The 24,122-nt window shown below is 36.1% G+C and overlaps 2 protein-coding genes across 2 annotated transcripts in view; one reads left to right on the top strand and one right to left on the bottom strand.

Moving 5' to 3' along the window:
• The first annotated feature begins 5,277 nt into the window (after window positions 1-5,277).
• Window positions 5,278-24,122, top strand: part of LOC105383971 (titin homolog) — a 132,642-nt gene continuing 113,797 nt past the window's right edge. Inside the window, exon 1 of the mRNA XM_038111121.2 lies at window positions 5,278-5,514. The gene's annotated coding sequence lies outside the window, so the exon portion shown is untranslated. The remainder of the gene's footprint in view (window positions 5,515-24,122) is intronic.
• On the bottom strand, window positions 22,234-24,109 carry LOC119693177. Its single transcript, XM_048631193.1, has 2 exons — window positions 23,641-24,109; window positions 22,234-23,084 (listed from the first exon to the last, which is right to left on the bottom strand). Exons 1-2 carry the CDS (start codon window positions 23,774-23,776, stop codon window positions 22,234-22,236), a joined length of 987 nt encoding a protein of 328 aa, XP_048487150.1. The 5' UTR covers window positions 23,777-24,109.

Raw genomic sequence — 24,122 nt, 5'->3', positions numbered from 1 at the left:
ACAATTATGTGTAGGGCTAGGGTTGTAGGGAATTAGGGACTTAGGCTCATTAGGTTGTAGGGTGTTAGGCACACCGGAACATTAGGGCCACCTCCTCACCCTCACGTAATTGTATCTCCGTACAGTCAGCCGGTTATCATACAAACACACGACACTATCAAGTACTCTCTTGACGCACATACAACAGACTAATACTTTACATTAACACTAGTCGGCGACTGTACATTTGGTCCTTCGAAAATATCATAATAACCAGCAAAATTACTTTCGCGGTCCCCTTACCCCTTATAGAGAATTTGACTGACTGACACTTTGGAGAGCTGCATACTGGTGTACCCAACAAGCATCAGTGTTGTAGTAATTCGAAGTACTGACCGGGTACTTAGTGTAGCTGTTAGAAAGCACTCGTACAGTAGCGGATCGGTCGCTGGCCTCCCAGAAGCGGGTCTCCCCAGTTGATTTGAGAAGTCGCATATACTGTATCTGAGGGCGCAGTTGCACCAAGTACTAATTTATATTAGGAGTAGGATAGGGTAAGTAGGGACATCAAGAAAAGAAGACATAAGACAAGAACAGAAAACACAGAACAATCCAACAAGAATTGCATTGTTGACCAACTTTTTAAGAAAAGCAATAACCAAACTCAATGCACTGTTAGAACAAACAATATAACTTCAGACATTTTATGGAAACAGTTATACATACCAAATACCTGGTTATTCGTAACGAAAAAGATTGTCACCGCTTCAGTCATCTGTGACGGTCAAAGAGAAGAACTAAGTATACACGATGTAGGTGTTCTTAGAATATCTGGAAACTGTGTCATAAAAACAATGAACAATATACTATCAGCTAAAAGAACTGATACAATGACGATGGAAGCCTCCTTTTCTAAAAAAGTTGATTTATTATTTGACCCCAATATAGTGAGAGTAAATAATATACAAGACATTTCCAAAGAAAAAATAATCGAAAGTTCAAGTGACATGTTTCAAAAGCTAGTTATTTCTGAAAACACTTTACAAACACAATTAGACCAAACAGTTTGGGCAAAAATAGAATCTCATTCGTACTTAGCTAGCTTCACAGTCTCAATAGTCATGATTATTTTCGTGATACTAATATTGTTTTTTATTCCACAGGTCAAGAGATGGATCCAGACCAGACGATTGAGACAGCCTGGGGTCCTACCAGAAGCCCCAGTCCACAGCATCCCGAAGCTACACCGACCGACGATGACTCCACCTGCCAAACCACCACGGCAGCGGCAGGAATCTACCATCGAGCTGTACCAACTGGGATCCACTTCCTCGGAGGCGCCAGAATGTTCAGATGAACCTTGAACATGGTTGCTCAGCACTACAGATGCTGGGCACGCGACCTACTAAGATTCCGCTGACGCGCCGTAATACACGGACATCAGACAAAGACATTTGTGTGAATGTGTGTGTTAAATGAATTAGTATAAATAGCTAGGTTTTTTGTAAATAAATTTGTCTTCCACTAGCAGTCGGGTTTTACTTGTCTGTTGCGGGAGTCCATCCTCACCCTTATCCTTCACTGTGGCAAAGACACCTTAGCCTTAATCGGTCACGTGAGTCTGCGTGATTGGCAGTGAAAAAACCTATCCTGTGCACATTGCACGCCGTGCACATCCCTTTTTCCTTCCCACTTTCCGTCTGTTGCCTTAGGTCGCCTGGCGCGGACATCCTGTACCTATTTATATATGTATATATCACACAATTATGTGTAGGGCTAGGGTTGTAGGGAATTAGGGACTTAGGCTCATTAGGTTGTAGGGTGTTAGGCACACCGGAACATTAGGGCCACCTCCTCACCCTCACGTAATTGTATCTCCGTACAGTCAGCCGGTTATCATACAAACACACGACACTATCAAGTACTCTCTTGACGCACATACAACAGACTAATACTTTACATTAACACTAGTCGGCGACTGTACAATGAGTGTGTTTGAATTACGGTGGCATTTTTATTTCAAAAGAAGTTAGGTTGTTAAATTTGAGTTCTATTTTGATTGTTAATTTAATGTTATGTTGTAATTTTTACGTTTGTTTTGAAAGTAGAGTGTATATTTATGTTGTTTGATTTTATAAATATGTTTTTCATAGTCTGAGGGCAGACTATCTGCAGGATGGCCGGGTGTAGGGACAAGGAGTATTGCATAGTAGAGGTATTGTCTATGCTGTTTCCTTTTATAAATATTCTCTTGGAAAATGGCGTTTAGCAGGAAACATTGTTTTATCATTTTGGGTGTAAATTAAATAAATAAAGATTGTTTAAGTGCATCGGCGGCTTTAATTTTCATCCCACATAGATAATTCCAAGTACGTGTTGTAACTTCACTGGTGACCTGATGAAGGCCAATGATCTCGCAATAAGAGTAGCAAAACAATGGAGGAAGTTAGATTGAAGAAGAACTTCACTATCGCTTCAGAAACGCTGAGCAGCCAGAATAAGGTTCCGGATCTGTAGTTACCGTTTTTGAATTCATTCTCATATAATAATCCCGTCTTCAGCCACAATTTCAGTTGCAAGGATGCAACTCATAAATTCCAAATTTGAAATGCAATTACTGTTGTATTTGATCCATACGAACGGAGAAGTAACTTTATTGCGTGCGACACAAAGTCCGTTTTAGCGGGACTGAGCTAACGTAAAATTTCGCTTGAACACTGCTTTTGCTAAATTCAGTTTGGTTTCGGGATTATGGTAACTTATATTTGCATTGTCATGTAAACACCACTCGAGTCACTTTTGACTGCCCCTTTGGGGGTAGGAAATAAGCATTTGCTAGGATTAGCAGTATGGATTCGGGAACATTCATGCAGTAGACTAAGAACTTTATTAATAACTAGCGGTTCCCGCGAGCTACGCTTCGCCTTAAAAAGTTTTCCCGTTGGAATTCCGGGATAAAAAGTAGCCTATGTTCTTTCTCAGGGTCTAGACCATATGTATACCAAATCTATTCAGTAGTTTTGGCGTGAAAGAGTAACAGACAGACAGACACAGTTACTTTCGCATTTATAATTATAGTTAGGATTAGGATAATATGTGTGGACATCTCACACTCGGTTGTCTGATCCCAAGCTAGGCAGAGCCTAGGGCTATGGAACAGCTGATATATAATTATTCACAGGTTCCTATGTTTTATATTATATTCCATTATTGCTATATTAATATTATTGTATATGACATATTATTAACATCCAAGACCCCAGTACAAAAAATATATCTTTAAAAAAAATACTTACCCAGGCTGGTACCTTCGGCATAGCACTCATTAACATTAAGCCTTCGGTCGTTTTTTAGGGTTCCGTAGCCAAAATGGCAAAAACGGAACCCTTATAGTTTCGTCATGTCCGTCTGTCCGTCTGTCCGTCTGTCCGTCTGTCACAGCCGATTTACTCGGAAACTATAAGTACTACAGTGATGAAATTTGATGGGAATATGTGTTGTATGAACCGCTACAAAAATATGACACTAAATAGTAAAAAAAAGAATTGGGGGTGGGGCCCCCCATACATGTAACTGAGGGATGAAATTTTTTTTTTCGATGTACATACCCGTGTGGGGTATCAATGGAAAGGTCTTTTAAAATGATATAAAGTTTTCTAGAAAACATTTTTCTTAAAGTGAACGGTTTTTGAGATATCAGCTCTCAAAGTCGTAAAAAGTATGTCCCCCCCCCTCTATTTTTATAACTACGGGGTATAAAATTCTAAAAAAAATAGAGGTGATGCATGCTAATTAACTCTTTCAACGATTTTTGGTTTGATCAAAGTATCTCTTATAGTTTTTGAGATAGGTTGATTTAACTGTAATTTTGCTGCTACGGAACCCTTTGTGCGCGAGCCCGACTCGCACTTGGCCGGTTTTTTATTGATTGGTCATTTTATTAGACTACCTATACGTCGTCCGAATGGCGCAGTGGTTAGTGACCCTGACTACTGAGCCGATGGTCCCGGGTTCGATTCCCGGCTGGGGCAGATATTTGTTTAAACACAGATATTTGTTCTCGGGTCTTGGATGTGCCCGTAAAATGGCAATAGGCTCGCCCCCTATTACATTGGGACTAACATAACACTCTGGCGAAAAGTGGGTGCAGCAATGCACCTCTACCTACCCCGCAAGGGAGTACATTAGTACAAGGCGTGAGTGCGTGTGTCTGTGTACAAAAAATATATCTTAAAAAAAAATACTTACCCCGGCTGGTACCTTCGGCATATCACTCATTAACATTAAGCCTTCGGTCGCTTTTTTATTGATTGGTCATTTTATTAGACCTATACGTACAGTCGACACAAAAAAAACTAACAGTTTCATTCTAAGACTCATAGGTTGAAGATACAGAAAGAAATCAAACACAAATATATAGGTAAATAGCTGTTCCCGCGCGCTTCACTTCGCCTTAAAAAGTTTTCCCGTGGGAATTCCGGGATAAAAAGTATCCTATGTTCTTTCCCAGGGTCTAGACCGTACTTATACCAAATTTCATTCAAATCCGTTCAGTAGTTTTGGCGTGAAAGAGTAACAGACAGACAGACAGACAGACAGACAGACAGACAGACAGACAGACAGACAGACAGACAGACATACAGACAGACAAACAGACAGACAGACAGACAGACACAGTTACTTTCGCATTTATAATATTAGTTAGGATTAGGATTAGGATTAGGATTAGGATATAGCAGTATTCTATGTTGTTTCACATAACTTTTGGTATGTAACTGAAATTAAAAGCTTTTATGTTGATGATTATGGTAGTTCGTAGATAACAATGCTAGTTCGTAAAAGCAAATTGAATGCATAGATTAATAATCTCTTAACTTTTCCGATGGAGTCCATTATTTGTTAAAGCTTTTATTATTGTATGATTGACCATGTATATTTTTTATTGTATACCTTACAATGTGTAGAAATTAACACGTGCGTGACTAAATAAAAAAGTGTCACTTGTACTTATTTGATTTATTGCCCTTTAAAAAAAAACTATTTTATTCAAACCTTCATATGCCAACAGGCTATAGCTAACCGACTATAATTTCAATAAAATTCATTACATTATGTACCTATATTATTACAACAATTTATATCCCAATCAGCTTGAAACAACATTCCAAAATATCTCATTAATCTGTACTATTATAATACTCCAAAGAAGTAAATTTAAATAAACCTTACAGCGAGCCACTGATCTGCGCGTAGAAGCTAGAATTCCCCTTCCACGCAGTCAGTTCCCAAGCCGCGCGCTCAACGCTCGTTCACCGCCCGCCCCGTTACGAACGACGGAAAAATACGTGACGAATAGACGCATATGTGAAGTGACTAGTTCCTCACGGGATTTGGATTAAAAGTGTAAGTGTAAAGATGTTTAAGTGTAGTGTTGTGTGACTGTGAAAAAGTTGTGACAAAGTTGTTGTTTTTTAAGTGAAGTGGGTTCGGAAAAACTTTGATGGGCAAGTTTGGTGCGGAGTGTTGAATTTTTGAGTGAGTATGCTTTTTTCGTGTTGGCAATTTTGAGCGTGTTTTTGTGTTGGTGGTGAATGTTTAATAAGGTTGGTTAGATGAAGTTAGAAGTTTTGTAGCACTGCGTAATAATGCGTATTTTCTTCAGGATAAAGCATAAAAAACACAATTATTAGGAGTTTTTTTTTATTTCTTGGAAAAAGATTGCGTATAAATTTTCTTAGGTATTTGGGTACTTAGATCAGAAAACTAGAATATTTCTTGCTATACTCAGTGATTATGTTCGTTTTGAGCCTAATTTATCACATTTAGTTTGAAGCAGCGTCGTATATGATTAAGATAATATGAGACTACATCATTATATATTTTTTAATTCATATTTTATAATTTTAAAATCTATGTACCAAATTGAACTGAACTATATAACTATTGGCTATATACCTAATACTAATACAAAAGTATTTATACTTTTAATTGGTACTAAAGATATACTAAGGCAACATAGCACAATGTGCTATGAATGTCATCCCTGGTGGAAAAGCAATCTTACGAAAATTTTCCTTACAAAAAGCATCCCCTATAAATTTATTTACAGGAAAAGCTGAGAACACAATTAAAGAAACCAGGACACAAGTTCTTGAGTAAAAATTTATGATGCAATAAAAAATTTACGAGCTACATCCAGTCTAGACTTGATCTCCATTGGATGTTTAATTTACTAGTTCTTCGTTCCGGAATCATAAATATGGATTACCCATGGAACAATAAAATATAAGATAATTTTCATTTATATTTTCTATGCCTCTTTTTGCTATGAGCATTTATAAATAACAGAAAGGAGATTAATGAAATTAAAACTAAACATTATAATAAATAGGGATTAAACATAAAAATTGAGCATTATTTCTTAGTTTTTATTTTATTTTTATATTTTTTTGTTGAGATCCTGGCATGCATCAGTAAATAGTTTTAAGTAAGGAAAATAAGTACAACATTGTGAGGAATTAAACTGCTCATTTTAGTACATTGTACTCATTCTAAGACAACGATGTGGCTCGCAACCTATCATGTCACTATAAATTTAAATTTACTTAATAGGAAATTTGAACAAAATATTTAAATTTTTAGTTGGTAATATTCTGATGCGCCGTTGAATGTACTTAAATTATAGTTCTTTCCTTTTATGAGTTTTGGAAACTTTTTCATTACCCGTGAATGTATTATGACTATGAAATGAACCTTTTGACATTCCCTGCATCTGCATAATTATGTAATGCTATAGCATCTGACTTTAGTTTCGTAAAGTAACATCCCCTAAATTAATTATAGTCAAGGATTCAGTTCAATCGAACCCTTGTCAACATCAAACACAGATTTTGGACGTTTGTAGTACGTCCGAATTTCATTTTAATATCATAATATATGATGTAAGTATACCTATATATTATTTCAGGACCAATGATATGGGGATAAAATTGTCCGATTTCTATTGTATTTTAGTTATTATAAAATAAGTCAGGCTATTTTCACTGTAGCCGTAATACAATCGTTCAAAAGGTAATTCGATAAGCGTAGGCGATCGTTTGTCATCGTTATTAGCGCCCCTGTCGGTAATATTCGAAACTAATAAAACGCATACAAATTTCAGTACGTATTTTTTTTTTCGTAGCACGGTCTCAGCACCTTAAGGTACCTAGCTTACCACGAGTAGGCTTTTACGCGTTAACTTTTCCATGCTGTTCCAAAAGTTTTCGCTTGAAACGGCCACCAGAGGGCCTAGCTGGGAGTTTTTAAGCAGCTTAGACTCACTTTTACTTTACTACTTTGACTCATATAACGGGCCTAAAGTGCGACCGAGGGTAGACGGTGATTCGGGAACTTTTTTGTTTCGTAATATGCTTATGCTGCTTTTACCTACGGAGTTTTGGTTGTGAGTTTCGACGAAAATATTTGTAACTAGACCTAACCTCAAAAAGAAGATTTTTTTAAGTTAGAATAATTATGTCTAATTTATTGGTTAACTAATTATTGCCATGTGTGTTGTGTATGCGTATACGACTGGTGATTTATTACTGCAGAACAAGTATTAGCTACTCCCCATTCGGAAAGAGCTCTTTCTTGCTGCGAAAAATACATGCGTACTCGTAGATACTTTAGAGACATTTTTTTTCTAGCATTATAAAAAACTTAAAAGTTAAAGCAGCATTTATTCAACGTGTTTTTTTAAAGTTATTTGTTAATTGGGCAGTTCTTCTTTTTAACCTACATAACTTAGTCTCCATCAGTTGTGAAGAAAAAATCATGAGTTTTACAAATATTAATTTATTTATTTATATTTCAGCGTGCATTGTACTAAAAACACAACGGCTGTGCACGTTTACAAAAATATAAATTTATATTTTTGTATTTAAAATTACGTTACAGAGTGGTAAATCCGCGTGACAGAGGAGTATTTCATACGAATCTTGGCTGTCTCCCGCCACTTCATCCTGCGCATATTCTTTTAGCGTTTTAGTATAACATTCTGTCACGTAGGTTGCCATTTAAAATATTTGTTTGAGCCACTCGTCCTTATTGCCATCGATCTGAGTTTAAGGTCTCCTTTTCCCCTTGGTAAGATTTCCCCTTTGAGACCCAGACACCGCGTATCGGCCACCCGCAAAGTGTGACAGGAGGTGCGTGTGTTTATTCGGCGACAGCTTCGTCACGTAGGTAATTGTTAAAATAAAATACAATGAAATTATTATTTTGTTATTTACTCATTGGTAATAACAATTACTTTGAAATCAACAAGTGAATATTACACTTTATGTTACTGTTTAAATGCTAATCGACTTTGCAACACATTTTACCCCTCTGTCACACGACAAATCTGTCACATTCTTACCAAACACTCCAACCTGAGAATATTCATCAAAGAAAAATTGAAGAGAAACTACACGTTTTGGTTAAAGTACGAAGCGAAAGGAACGTCCAATACACTTGCGCTTCATTAATAAAAAGTTTCGTTAGTGAAAAAGCTAATTTCGTGCTATTGTTCTCAAGAACAGACGATGAATGTGGTAGACTGTTTAATATGGTGGAGAATGATTTATCGGATGTTTGATGATAACATTAAAGTCCTTCCAGCTTCTAAGGTAATTAAAAAAGAAAAGAGTATTTTTTTCAGGTTCTAAGAGCCACTGCTGTATTTTCGAAATATGGCTGATTAAAACTTTAACAAATTACGTAATTTTCATTATGTTACTTAAATTTTAGGTTGCCGAAAATATTAATTGTGCAGATAAACATTATTTTATGTAGTTGGAACAAATTTGTCCTTTAAGTTCCTGAAATACGGATATTTCACTCTCCAGAGGTTCTCAAGTGTGATTTCATTAGTTATACTAATAATAAAGATATCTTCAGTAAATTTTTTGACTAACTTGAAACCATAATGATTTATATGTAAGTTACTAAATTATTATTTTTAAATAAAACTGTTTTATTCCAAAACGATGCCGCATATTTAATAGAATAACAACTATGTCACATCGTTTACCACTCTGTTACGATTGGTGTCTCCTGGTAGTCAACTTATTTTTGGTCGTTTATATGTTATGTTATAAATAGTGCAACTTTGGAAAAATCATATTAAATTTAGTCATTGATGTTAACGTCTATGCTGTTAATTTTTTACTGTAATTAGCAGCGAAAAAATATTTATAGCAAAAACAAGCTTCATTTTAGCTGAAATTGTGACAGAGTGGTAATAACTACTTAATAAATATTTTGTTATTACTAAAAATCCATTCTTTCATATGTTTTCTAAAATGGTATTTTGTTTATTAACGTATCAAAAAAGTTTCATTTTAATCGACGAAAACTATTTCGTTAAAATAAAATAAAAGATTCTGTGACGAAGGTGTAATTTTTGCCTTATCCACGTATTATGTTCTGAAAATCTTGAAAAAATACTTAAACTTCGCGGCCAACCACCTTTTTCGATAGAATAGAAATGTAGCTATCATAAAAATTATAAGAGTTCACCAAAAAGCTAAAGTTATTTTTTTCAAATTCGGGATAATTTTTTATCCATTATGTAGGTTAAAAAGAAGAACTGCCCAATTGTGAAAATTATGAGTCTACTACCATTTCACAAAGGCTCAGTCACTGAGGAGAAAAAAATTGCGAAAGAAAATCGTCGCACTCATGACACTTATCTTGCGATGGTGGCTAAAGGTCAAATCTAAACTGACACTAACAGAGATATGTCGGAGTCATCTAAACCACCCAAACGCTCAAGAACCTTCAACGTAACTACAGTCAGCAAAACAGTTGTATGATCCACCAGGCAGTGGGTTTTCCACCACCATCAGACATTCAATAGTATGTCTGATTCAACGAAGAGTGTACTACGACATAAAGTCTGTTCTAGAAACAGGGCACTTAAAAAACATTTCCTTGAACACTTGTAATCTACGCCTTAATGATCATACTGTTATTTAGTAGTTGCTTTCCGATAGCTTTTGTAATAAATGTAATAAGACTCAATTATTGTTACCTTCAACTTGTGTTTTTTATTGGGATTGCATAAACTATAGTACATAACTTGCTGCATGTTTCATATAATTTAATTGTATTTATACCTACTTTAAGTGTTTATAAAAATAGCTAGCTAATTAGAGTGTACTACCCCGAGAAACAATTGTATTGTTTGGGGTGTTATGCATAAATGTATATGTCTTGTTTGAAAATGAATAAACGATTTAATTATTTTTTTTTTTTTTTTAACGTTAGCAACTAACAATCCTTAAGCTACTACTTTTTTGTCCATAGACTTACCCCCTTATTCATAGAGAAGTTACAAAACGTTTTAACTAATAAACTGTTTTGTCCCTCTCCAACAAAGAACAATTTGTTCTTTGACAGAGAGGGACAAAACAGTTTATTAGTTAAAACGTTTTGTAACTTCTCTATGAATAAGGGGGTTAGTATATACTGGCGTAGTATATACTAAGTCTATGGTTTTGTCCCTCTCTATCATCATCATCATCATCACGACCCATTACGTCCCCACTGCTGGGGCACGGGTCTCCTTCCAATGAAGGAAGGGTTTAGGCCTAGTCTAGTGGTAGGTAAGTATTTTTCATGTCAAGTATTACGCGTAAGTGCATCATAAAATTTAAAGTGTTTGCGCATATCTCTTTTGCTGACAGTACATTTATACAGACGCTAACAGAAACTTGTAAGATTCCCGGGGGGGAAACCCCAAAACGGTATACAGATTGAAATCTTAACCTTAAGAGGGTGTAAACCTTTTATTTCGCAATGTCACTTTAGTTTCGAGTCAGGTTTTATGCTCCTGAGGCATCCGTTAAATCTTACTAAGTATTGTTGCAAAAGTTTTATTATAAACTCGGCTTATAATTTTGAGGTATCTACGAGGACCCATGGTCTTTTTTTTAATCTCAGATACTAAATTGACGGACTCTGAACGGTTCATCAAAAGTGATTGTCCAACTGCAACTTCAGCTTATTTAGACAGCTATGTCGGTAACCTTAGTCCTCTGACGGCTAACCTCATTTCTGATACGATCATGGAAGTAATAAGTACTTATTTAAGTACTTATTACATCCATGGATACGATCCATCAGAGAAACCCCAATCATAGCTCTCTCCATAGCACGCTGAGCGACTTTAAAACGGTGGACCAGTCCTTTCGTGAGTGATGCAGAGAATAAAACTGAACAATCACTATTCTTAGTTTCAGAACTATGTCCAGTATCCTTTCGCAGTCCAAATAACATACTGCAGTCTCTAACTTGATTGCAAACTTTAACGGGTCTAGCTCGGATTTGAAATACCTCTTCAACGAATTATAAAATAGTTTACTGAGGAATGAACCTTAGCTATAAAACTGGTAGGTATAACTTTTTGATGAGTAGGTTATGTCTCAAGTATAATAGATGCTCGTAGAAATGTACATGTATTGCAGAATTTCTTATGTGTATGATGTTTATCTTTGTTAAACCAATATATTTTTTTAATATAAAACACTTTCAAATAAATTTTTTTTTATACATAGTACCTACAACTTCTTCATCAGGAAAATTAGTTGGTACTTGGGCTAAATTTTCATCCCGGAATTCCCAAAGAAAAACCATTTAAGGAAAGGCTACTAGATAATAATATGTTACAAGTGTATTAGTACGTGTAATCAACAGTTTTCTATCGTGAAAATTATATATAACAAAGTTACCAAAATATCAAAATGAATAATGTTCTTTGTGTTATCGTGAAGTAGTGGTTTGAGTTTGAAGTGACATGGATTAAGTGTTTCATACGATGACAAAACGTTTTGTGTATAAGGCTGTAAACATAGTTAAGGGCGATTTTACATCTATTTCTATCGTATTGTATTTTAATCATCAAACTGATAAATTTTGCGTTCATCAAACGATGCAAAACTTTTTCATAACATAACGGTAAATGAAATGACACGATTTTGAATAGCTCAATATAAGGACACATTGCCTTATATCTTTTTTTTTTTATATGTGGGGACATCTCACACACGGCCATCCGACCCCAAGCTAGGCAGAACCTGTGTTATGGGTGTCGGACAGCTGATATATCTACACAAATACATAGATAGATAGATACTAAATATAAATATCAACACCCAAGACCCGAGTACAAATATCTGTCTTTAAACAAATATCTGCCCCAGCCGGGAATCGAACCCGGGACCATCGGCTCAGTAGTCAGGTCACTAACCACTACGCCATTCGGTCGTCATATCGAAGCCTTATACACAATATATTATTATTAAGACTATATAGGCATAGATCCAATATGGCTCAAGGCATAATATTGTAAAGATCTACCGAGATAATACTCGCAAGCGCAATGGCTATTTAATGGACCTTCCAACATTAGTCCATTGTTGGAAATAAGCCCTCCTTAATGTTCATTGACTCGGAAAGGCTCTCTATTTTCTACATTCATCTGATCATCAGTGGAGATAGCTATATACCATACTGTACTTATATCATAACCGGATGGTGAAGTGGAGAGATGCGGGTTCGAATCCCGGCGATGACATGTACCAATGAGTTCTTTGAATTTAAGTAATGAATACCATCGCTCTTACGGTGAAGGAAAACATCGTGAGGAAACCTGCATATCTAGATTAAGCACATCTAGGTATGTGAACCCACCAACCCGCAGTGGACCAGCGTGGTGGGAAATGGTCCAAGTTTGAGAAGGCAGTTTAGACCTTGGGGATATGCACAAAGGTTCCATTAGAGAGAGCCAGGTGCAGGTACTAATACCCCCACAGACAATAGAATATAATAGAATAGAATAGAGGCAGGTGGAGGCACCCCTGTATACATATAACATAATAGAATAGAATACTTTGTACTTCCCTTGTAGAACGCTATATGTTATAGTTTTTTTTGCTTAGTTATCCAGTCCCGCAATAATAAAAGTAATAAGTCATTAAACTTCTCCTGTAACTTTCAAAATATTTATTATACAGGGTGTACAGTAATGTTTTTATATGTCAAAGAAGATCAAGACAAGGGAACATCTATAAAATAACAGTTTTTTACGTACAATCAAATGATAAATCAAATGGTAAATACCTACTGTCCATATAACTTTTTAACTACTTAATAAATTAATTGATTGTGGTTCCTACATTTGGCTCAACCGTAAAATAAGGCAACCAGTATATTGTTAATATTTTATTACAATCGGACTTAAGCCTAACTTAGTTACACCATTAATCAAGTACTGATACTTAAGTACTTCGTAACTTTACCGTAGAAGAAAAAGTCAAAATAAAGCCTATACCTGATTGGCTGAAAGTTGTAGAACATTTAATTACGTCAACGACAAATGTGTGATAAATACTTCATCATTTAAAAAAACTTATTTTTTTACAAATTTTTACAAAAGTGGCTAGATTTATGCCAGTGATAGAGTCATGGTGAAGTAACCTCGGAAATAAAACATAGGCTCTTTGAGAGGTCGTCAAATCCTAGAATGCACCAAGTCATTATTTAAAAATAAGAAATTTAAATAAACTTTTACTTCATCGTTTCGCCGGGTTTTCTTGGCCATGAATATTTTTTTGGTCATAAATATTATTTCACATCCCTACTATTTAGTATTCACAAAACTACAACACGAAATGAAAGTTTTTGGTTCTTAGGCAGAACTTTTATTAGTTTCAGTAGGTAAGTATATCAATGTGTTTGTATCTTTAGTTTTGGCATCCTTGATTTGTGTATTTGTTTGTTTTAATATATTACGTCCATTTACGAGTAATTTATACAGGACTAAGTACATACCATCAAGGAATGGCATCGGCAACATTTAAGTAAATTTTACAGAGCATCAGGATATTACCAACTATATAAAAACGATAGTATTTTGTTGAAATTTTAAATAAAGTTTAAGAAAAATGGATGCCATTTGGTGAGTGGAACTTTTTCATTGACCGAGAGTGTATTTAAAAGTTGATTTAAATTACTTCATAATTCAAAGTTTAAGTGGGAATAAAATGTGAGTGAGGGATAAAGTCTAAGGAAGTTAGAAACAAAATGAGTGCAAAAGTTCTGAGTTGAGATTGTTAAAAATCTTCTATGTGGAAGTTATATTCCTTCCAAATGAGCCGTTATTCTTAACGTTATACTATACTTTCATAAACTGGCAAAGTACTGAGGGTTCCGCATTATGTATTTTTAATAATATAGGTAAGTATATGTACAGTCAGCAACAGAATTATATCAACCACCCAAGCGCAAACAGCTTTATCCTGAGAATCGTGCTTCACTTCCCCTCAGAATAGAATAGAATAGAACTTCATTTCAACTAATCGGGTCCCGTTGGCAACCCTTGACTACGGACCACAAACGGAGTAATATTTTCTGAACTCCAGCTAAGAAACTGCTAAAGTAAAAAGTCTTTATAAATCATGTTGCGAACCTTTTTAGAGTGAAATAAAAACTTCGTGGCTCCGTTAAGAAGTCGGTAATTTACTCTGAGCATTGTGATGAGGATAACTAACGTTTAAAAAAACTTTATGATGAAGGTTTAAGAAGTTGGGAATTTGGTAACCAACTTTATATTTCTTAAGCCGTGGTAAAGTAACGATAAGAATAGAATTCCTCCCTTCTCCTAATAGGAAATTGCTGTGCCCTCTCGGCTCCATAATGATCGCTTGTTTATTATTTTAACACCTTATGTGAGTAAGCGTCCGTAGTCGAGCGGGCCTCAGTGATCGTAACTGATCGCTGAGGTTAAGCAACAACTGACACGGTCAGCCATTAGATGGGTGACCAATTTCAAGTGGTGCTTTTCTGGACGCTTCCGTGCTTCGGACGGCACGTTAAGCCGTGGGTCCCGGTTGCTGCTTCGGCAGCAGTCGTTAAGCCTAGTCAGAGGCCTTCGGGCGGCTTGAAAACATCTGACAGTCGGGTTGCCCACTTACCCGACAACTCTCTCAGCACAAGCTTGCTTGTGTTGGGGTTCACCAACCCGCACTTGGCCAGCGTGGTGGACTAGGCCTAAACCCTTCCTTCATTGGAAGGAGACCCGTGCCCCAGCAGTGGGGACATAATGGGTCGTGATGATGTGAGTAACACTATTTATGGAATGCAATAAAGATTTTATTTGAATATTAATAGTATTTTTATATTTTGTATTACGAAAGAAAACATTACAAAATAACAACTAAGGTATAAAGAAAATAGTACAATATTATATTATAGCCTTAATGCTCAAAGCAGCCTCTACCAGATAACCTTGATTAAGATCTCGTTCTCTTATTCAAGAGGCTGTGGCTTCCGATCCTGGCATTTCTTGGTCCTGAAATTTAGTACAATTATAAAACGTTCTTATGGTCAAGAATCACATATTGTGGATATCTGCTAATTACTGATAATATAGTGACCATTATAAACTACACTCACAGGCAATGAAAAAGTTTCAGTGAGAAAAGCGCCAAATTACTCCAATACAGAAAAAAAAAAATTAATGATGCCGTCTGCGATATTTAAGTACCTACATTTAACGCATGAGAATGTTACCCACTAAAAACGTAAAGATTTTTGTCAATTCCAATTAAAAAGTTTTAAAAAATCGGGCTACTTGGTGTCAGTATTTTGTAAGTGGAACTGTTTCTTTGCCCATGAGTGTAGTAGGTATATTATAGGTAATGTTAGAGAAATATTAAAAATAAATGTAAATTTAAAATAAATCATTGTGTCTACTACTATTGTAACCATTTTATTACGTATCTGAGAACTCATTCAACTTCAATATTCATTCTATTCAAATAATATTTTTATCAAACAAACGGTTCAAATCTATCAAATGACTGCATATCGTGACAAAAGAAAGCAAAGAATTCAAAAAGCTGACTGAGCGTTTTTGTAAGCCAGATTTCTACAGTGCTAAGTCAGGCGATGAATTCAATTTTCTTCTGAAAATCTGCGAAGGTTTTGATGAAAGTGTGAAAATCTTTATTTGATGTGATTTTTATTTAATTTGCGATTGTGACAGATTATTCACGCTTATTCTGTAAAACTGAATGTAAATTCTGGCAAAATAGAATGGTATTGGTGATATAACGACCTAACATCCAAACAGGAAAAAAAATAAGGCTATGATATGAAACATATTTCTAATCCTACTTGGTGACATAGTTACTACGTATTATGCTACAAACATACACGTCTAACTCCCTGGTGCTTTAGGGACCCTAAATTAGGGTACACATAAAAAAACAAGAAACAAATGAACTGATCGGAAAATTGTTTTTTCAGTACAAGAATTACAATGTTGTAAAAAAAATAAGTATTTTGGTAACAAGTTTGTTTTTTCGTTGTTAGAAAAGAAAAGTCTAAAATTGTTATTCAAATTGCTTTCTCCAGGGAAATGCGGTTTTGTTTGAGTTTACCCCTCGATATTACGATTTATCGATATTTAGGCATTTCGAGACACAAAATTATGCTGACGACCTTCTACTAGGTACTTACTAATTGTTTATATACCTAAGTAATTTCATTGCATTGCCAATTTTTCACGTGAAAAACTCTTATTATGATTTTTTTTTTAAATAGCGGATGTTTTATTTATTTTCTACAGAAAATTTGTTGGTCTCGTGTTATTTTTACCTATATTGTTTTTTTTTAACTAAGTTTCGTTTCCAAAATAAATTGTTGCAGAATAACAAGCCCAGTCATCCTCTTTCGGTTTACTACTCCACTTTTGCTTTTCTACATTTGTACAGTAAAATATCGAAGAACGAATTCACCTTTCATTTCCCACAGCTAGAAATATCAAAGGCGCCAGAAACTAAACGAACAAAACATTGAATAGAGTACAAAGGGAGTTTTTTTTAGATCGCTTAGTAAAAAACATCTTAAGTAGAGATGGGCGAAGGTCATAACCCACAACACACCTCTTTGTCTTTGCCGACTCTTTGAAATATGAAAACAATAGTTACTTACTAACTTACCTACTAACGGGGAAATTCTTGTTGTACCGTTTCTCTGCAAATTCGTGTCATACATATAACAAAATAGGTATTGTATTTTTTTCAATGAATTAAAAAAATAATGAACTTAAGTATCTAAAACTAGGCTTGAAAGGTGTGTGGTTGAGAATCTGCTACTAAGATATCGGTAATATTTTTTTCCAGGTAAATATTCAACAATAAGTTCATCGTTTAATTAATGAATAATTAAAAAGAAATTTTCAAAAATCTTTACCATAAATTATGCAAAAAAATTTACCTACAGTTTCTACACTATTAATTAGAAGCCAAGGAACGCATGCTTGATAGTTTGAAGTAGTCTATGGTTTGAAGAAATAGTTGAGTTGAGTTGGCTTGAGAGTAGGAAGATCGAGATCCACAGATATTATGGTCGTTTATTGACGTAATCACAAGTTATTTTATAGGTGGCTGGTGGTAGTTAATTGCAAATATGAGGCTGATTAAGCCGAAACAGGGTTACTCTAGGGAGCCAGGGTGTCATCCTGAATGTGAACGACTTATAAGTGTTCTACGACTTTTGTCAAATTGAATAAGTACCTATAGTAGAGTAGAGTGTAGTAGACTTTTTGGTCATTTTTATAAGTCACTAAACACTATTTGTTCAGAATGACTCCCTGAGTCACCGTTGCAACCTTATACAATACAACTCCTACCCGTCACACAAGTTGAAACTTTCGGCGGGAAACACAGTTAAATGCATTCGGAAACGCCGAGTGACCGCTTACGGCCGCCATTTTGTTCTGGTATTTTCTGGAAAGTTCCATTTCTTGGAAGTTGCAAATTGCCGGTGGCGCCTCGGAGCGTGTTAAATCTGAGCGTTATTAATGTTTGGAGGGTTCGGGGAAGTTTGGGTTAGTTTTTGAAGTAGCTCGCGTGCCTTGCGATTGGAGGGTTGACACGGCTTTTTACTGCTGAAGTTTTTATTTCTTTTTAAAACGTCAATGTTAATTTTGCAGTACATACAATAGTGTAGAGTGAATTTTTTCAGTGCACTTTACGATGGCAGATTTAGTACTCGATATATTTAGCAACTTTCGTTATATAGGACAAACCCTGAAATCGGGAAAAAATGCTAGGCAACGTTAAAGTTTACTGATGAACTTGCAAAAATCCATAGTCATTAATATCCGACTAATAATATTAAGTGTTTTTCAAGGAATAAGTGGTATGTTATTCATTATACTATCCATATTTAACGCCTTTTTTATTTACAATCCCTGCATAATATTTATTTAGATAAAGATAAAAACCTATATTCTCGACTTTACTTTATGTATCTATATACCTACCGTTGTATAATATATCGTTCTTATCTTTCTATCTGCCGTTATATTCTATTCCGTTCCGTTCGCTCGCATTTTCCCTGCATTTTCCCCGAGGTCATCGGCAATATTCGCAATTTACTTAGTGTCCTGACAACTGCTCAGGGGCCACCCGCAGCATAAATATTATGCATAGAACTATTCGCAAGACGCCCGCTAGAATACAAACTATGCTAGACTGTAGGGGTCAAGTCTGGTAAACACGAGTTAGGATAGCTTTAGATATAGATAATTTAATCTTAGTTTCTATAGAAAATTAGGGCACAGTTATGATACTTATTCAAATTTATAATTATACCTCTTTATACCTACCTCTTTCAGCTAAAATGATTCCTGTAACGTTAAGTAGACGTTTTGAGTTTTACGGTGTTAGAGATTATCCCATAATGAAATTCTACAGATTTTGTCTTTCGACAAGATCAATTTGTATAAGTCATATCCAATGAAATGTAATTACGTGCCTAATTGACATAGATCTTGCATTATCATCAAACAATAATTGTGAATTAAACGAACTTACCTTGTGAAGTTCGATTCCAATTATACGAACACCGAAACCGAAGACGAATACTTTAGATTACTTGCAGCAGCACACGAGATGATGCTGTCTCAGTCACACTCTTTAAAGTCCTACCACTTAATAAACCTGAAAACATCTTCCTTCTCGCTCACTCACTGGCCGGCCGGCAGGGGCGCGCGCGCGCCTTCGTCATTGTTTCAGAGTCCCCAGTAAACAAAATTTTATTTATTTTTAAGGGGGTTTAACAGGGTAGGGTGGGAACGCAGTAATCGTCTTCGGTTTCGGTGTTCGTATAATTGGAATCGAACTTCACAAGGTAAGTTCGTTTAATTCACAATTATACTTCACACCTCAACCGAAGACGATTACTTTAGATTACTTGCAGATGTTTAGAGTCATGAAATAATAAAATGAATTGAATTTTTAACAAAAAGTGTTGGTTTTATTTAACTCCAAACAAATCACCCAACTTAAATAACGACAAATTAACGTATGTATAATTATATTGATTATAATTAATCAGATTTTTGTATACGTAGCTATAGAAATAAATATGCTTAAAGATCGACCAACTTAGTAGGTAATTCCTTATAAAACTAGTATTCCTTTATTATAATCTTGACTAATAAAAATATCAATATCAATATCAATAAATGGTTTAGTTTTAAGTAGGCCTTATTATTTCAATTGAATCAAATATTAAAGACTGCTTCAACATAATTAGCATCCGGCCTAAGTAGGTCTTTTTTATAATATTTCAAGAATACATTTGATGAATCAGACCACCCCGCTGCCTTGCGAACCACTTCTATACCACCCTGCGCTGTGAGCAGCCGATGTGGACGCATGCCTGGTACTGTGTGCGCCAAAAATGCCTACGTCAATTCCGCTTGCTTCCAAGGCTTTTTTAACCCAGTGACCCAATGTTTGTGATCCCACTTTTTTCTCATCTGACTGTTCACCGCGCAAGGTTTTTGTTTTGTCGATGTATGATTTAACTGATAACGCTGGACAAATTTGCGGAGATTCTCGAATGTATGGCAAATTTAATAGTGGCTGGCAAGTCCCAGGTCGTGATGTTTTTATCAAATCTGGTATTTTAATTAGAATTGAATTCTGTTGGAACTGTATGTTTTTGAGTTTGATTAAACTAAGAGTTTGCATTCTTTGAGCTGAAGCTAAAGCTATTAATGTCACAGTTTTGATGGCTAAATCAGATACACTTACATTATTATATGGAAAAAAACTGGAAAGATAATTTAATACATTCAAGGGGTCCCATGTAAAATCATATATTTAGGTCTAGGTGGCCTCAGTCTGTAAGTTCCTTTTAAAAATCTAGTTATACAATCATCTGTAGTAACCTTTTTTCCTAAAATTATTGACAATGCTGAACGGTACGTATTAAGAGAGCTATAGCCACAGCCAGAATTAAAAATTTAAGTCAGAAAAATTAAGACATTTGTTGGTGACGATTCATAAACATTAATGCGATTCCCAATACAAAAATTCCACCAGGCCTTTAAACTCGAATTAGGTATATTGAGAAATTGTATTTTTAGCAAAAGATGCTAGAACTATATCTAGGGATTCTGGTGGAACACCACGATGTTTTAGCAATTCCCTGATAATCTCGCTGCCACCAGGGTAAGATTCGCATGTAATGGATGATAGTTCCTGAAAGGAGAGAATAATAGATGCTCACTTGGTTGAAATACAAGTTTTTTTTTTTTTTTTTTTTGATACGATTAATCTAGACCACAGGGGATACCATGCTTGTGATGGCCACATAGGAACCACTAAAACCCCATTTGCTTTGTCAGATAAGATTTTTTGTAGTACTCTTGCTACTAAGCTAAAGGGGGGAAACGCGTTAAAGTTCAGGCTTTGCCAACTAAAAGTAAAAGCATCTATTAATTCTGCATCAGGGTCGTGTTTCCAAGACGAATATCTTGGGTACTTCGCATTTTGTACACTCGCAAACAAATCAAATTCAAGAGTACCAAAACAATGGACAACATTTCATTTTCTTTACCCTATATTTTATTAGCTATTCGGAAAGTTTATTAAAAATTAGAGGACCCATATTTTTTAATTTTGTACATACATTAATTTTTGCATGTTATTTTTAAATTTAAAGTTAATTATTTTAAAACCGGAAGTGACGTCGCATATTAGGCTCAATTTTTATTTGTGTCTTTTGCCTTAGTCTCGAAAAAAAAAACATAAATGACACTGACAAGTGACATTTAAACTTTGTTTACATGCCAACCTACATATGGGTAATTTTCAAATGACATTGATATTTCAGATGCTACAAAGTACTTATCATGTAAAAAAAATAAGCAGAAGCATTTTTCAGAAGCATTTTTTCAGCTGTGTAGGCGGTGGCATGCTCTGGGACCTATTATATAGAGGTCGTCTGTTAATACGTACTAACCATTTTATATGGTAAATAAAAAAAATAGTCAGAAAGTGTCAGAACAGAATTTATAAAAATGACCCAAATAAACAACAACATCACGATAAAACGTCAACATCAATCAAAAATTAAAGTGACAGTTACTTTGTTTTTAAATCTATAGGCATTGATCATCAAAATGCATCGCACCTGATGCATGACGTCATCACCACTTTTTTACTATTTTATGAATTTCTCGAAAATGATACATCCAAAAAATACAAAAACATTTTTTTTTTTTTTTTGTGGCCTTTAGAGCTAAATCTCGAAATGGTTTTCGATTTATAGCAGCTTTAGTTTTTTGAAAAGTTGTCCATTCTCAATCTGGGTAAATGCATAATCAGCCAGTTCCCATACTGTATCGACATTAATTAAACGTGAACCGTAATCAGCAACATTGTCAGGTGACTTTACATAAGATGCAAAAACGAATAGGCCGCGAACTTCACACCACTGCCATATATCACGGGCTATATTTAAATGTGTGTGTTGCACACCACCCATTCTATTTATGTAACATATTGCAGTACTAAATTTATTAATTGATAATTAAAATAAATCTGTGTTTCCCATTTGGCTTAGGAACAGTAAAAATAGGCGAAATGTATTGTAATTCACAGTGGGAACAGCTATTTATCACATTAGATTTTAACATAGCAGTAATACATTGCTCAATAGCTAAAGTTTCCGATTTAGAAAACTTCGCAGTTCTAGAAGCATACGGCTGCATAGGCATATCCTTAAAGGGAATCTCATAACCGAGAATCCAAGATAATATTAGGCTGTCATTAGTAATAGCACGCCATTTATCATAGAATAAGCGCAGTCTACCAGCAATCGATATGTTAGGTACCTGGGCTCACTCCTGGTTAGAGGTAGAGGCTACCGCCTCGTTGTCCGTCCGCGTCCGTTGGGCTTCCTCCAGCTCGAAGACTCGTAGCGGCGGTGATCCCGGCCTCTCGAAGATGTCGCTGCTCCCGCGCCTGACGACGCCGGCGGCTTCTGCTCCGAGGGGTACTGGCGCGCTGCCGAGGCCGGACCCCGCGCCCCCCGGTAGTTTAAAGTTCCTCTTTGTACCTGTCCAGCTGCTGGTAGTCTTGAAGGCCGAGGAGTTCTTAAATCCATGGCGACTCGGGTTATCTCCTTGTCTTGTTTTAACTGTTTGGCCAGATCTGCTCCAAATAGAAACTCATCAATCATTGTGTTCTTCAGCGTTTCACGCATGACTTTGTTAATCACATTTATGATAGCATAACGTCTCGACTGAGATTCTCTATAGTGAAAATTGCACAGGAGACGCCCTGCGTCACTAAGAGGCTTTATGATGTCTTGCGGAACTGCATTTCCTTTATTTGACAGTGCTATATTCAGTGATTTTCCCAGGGCTGCAAGGCAACTTGATAGTTGATTTTGTTTGCTCTCGTTAAAAGTTTCCTTCTTTTTATTAGGCTCACTTAAAAAACGCCTGACTTGAGGGTTAAGCTTGGGCGCCCTTAGACTCCCACAGTTTTCTGGGGGCAAGTATAGTTTACAAAGTTCGGACTTGACTTCTTTGTCAAGGCCCTTTGCCAAAATATGCTTCCATCTAGGCAGTATCTGATTATGCAAATCTTCGCCGAATTTGTTTTCATTAGATGGGTCATCACCCAAAATCTGAAGTATTTCTGGATCTAGGTCCGCTTCGGTTTCCCTGTCATCCATTTCATTTATTATTTCAGTGTCTACTACTTCTTCTGTAACAAATGAGAAATCCATATAGAATATCCTCATATTGTAAACAACATAATAATTGACAAACCATATAGGTTGACAAATGATCGTCCCATCACGATATACGTGGGGTAGGTACATAAAACAATCCGTATAGGATGTTTGTACCGCGATACCAGCAACGTAACAAGCCATTTAGGATGTCCGTAAAATATTCATATAACAGCGTTTAAACCAAGCAGATGTACAGCTTTCATAATATAAACCACAATAACAATAATAATTAAAAGCATAATTAAAAGCATAATAGGCGGTCTTTTTGGCGGCCTGGCCCGGTTACCCGGCGTGCTTCAGCCGGATGACAAGATCGCATGGTAACCGACCCGACAAGGTAGCCCGAGGAGGGCGGGCACGAGCCTCTGGGCGGGCGGCGTGGAGCCCCGCGCGCCGCATAGTACGCCACGGCTAGCTGGCCCCGTCCATCGAATACAACATCGCAACCCGCGGTCACATTGCTCAAGTGCGGGTAAACGAACAATAACGACTTTTATGAAAAAAAAAAATATATATTTTACTTACCTGCATGCATAGGTGAAAGCACAATCGTGTTTCCGTCCGCCGCTCCTCTTTCGCTTTCAATGGGCGAATTTAGCGTGTCATGCGAATCCTGTGACACTTCCGACGACGAAGAATTCAACCGCCGACGCTTTAGCATTTTAACCTCCTATTTTCCTTGCGCAAACGTTTACTATCCCTCGATCTTGATCTTTTCCGTTTTTTCCCCATGTTTAACGAATAAATACTGTAAATTCCTTAAATCCGGCAAAAAATTATTTTAAATATCGAACGCGTGTGACTTCGACAACACAAAAACGTGTAATGACGAAGGCGCGCGCGCGCCCCTGCCGGCCGGCCAGTGAGTGAGCGAGAAGGAAGATGTTTTCAGGTTTATTAAGTGGTAGGACTTTAAAGAGTGTGACTGAGACAGCATCATCTCGTGTGCTGCTGCAAGTAATCTAAAGTAATCGTCTTCGGTTGAGGTGTGAAGTATAATCAAATAT

This window comes from Plutella xylostella, chromosome 28, assembly GCF_932276165.1.
Source record: "Plutella xylostella chromosome 28, ilPluXylo3.1, whole genome shotgun sequence".
Lineage (NCBI taxonomy): Eukaryota > Metazoa > Arthropoda > Insecta > Lepidoptera > Plutellidae > Plutella > Plutella xylostella.
Note: the sequence above shows the minus strand (reverse complement) of the source record. Positions and strands in the feature narration are given on the sequence as shown.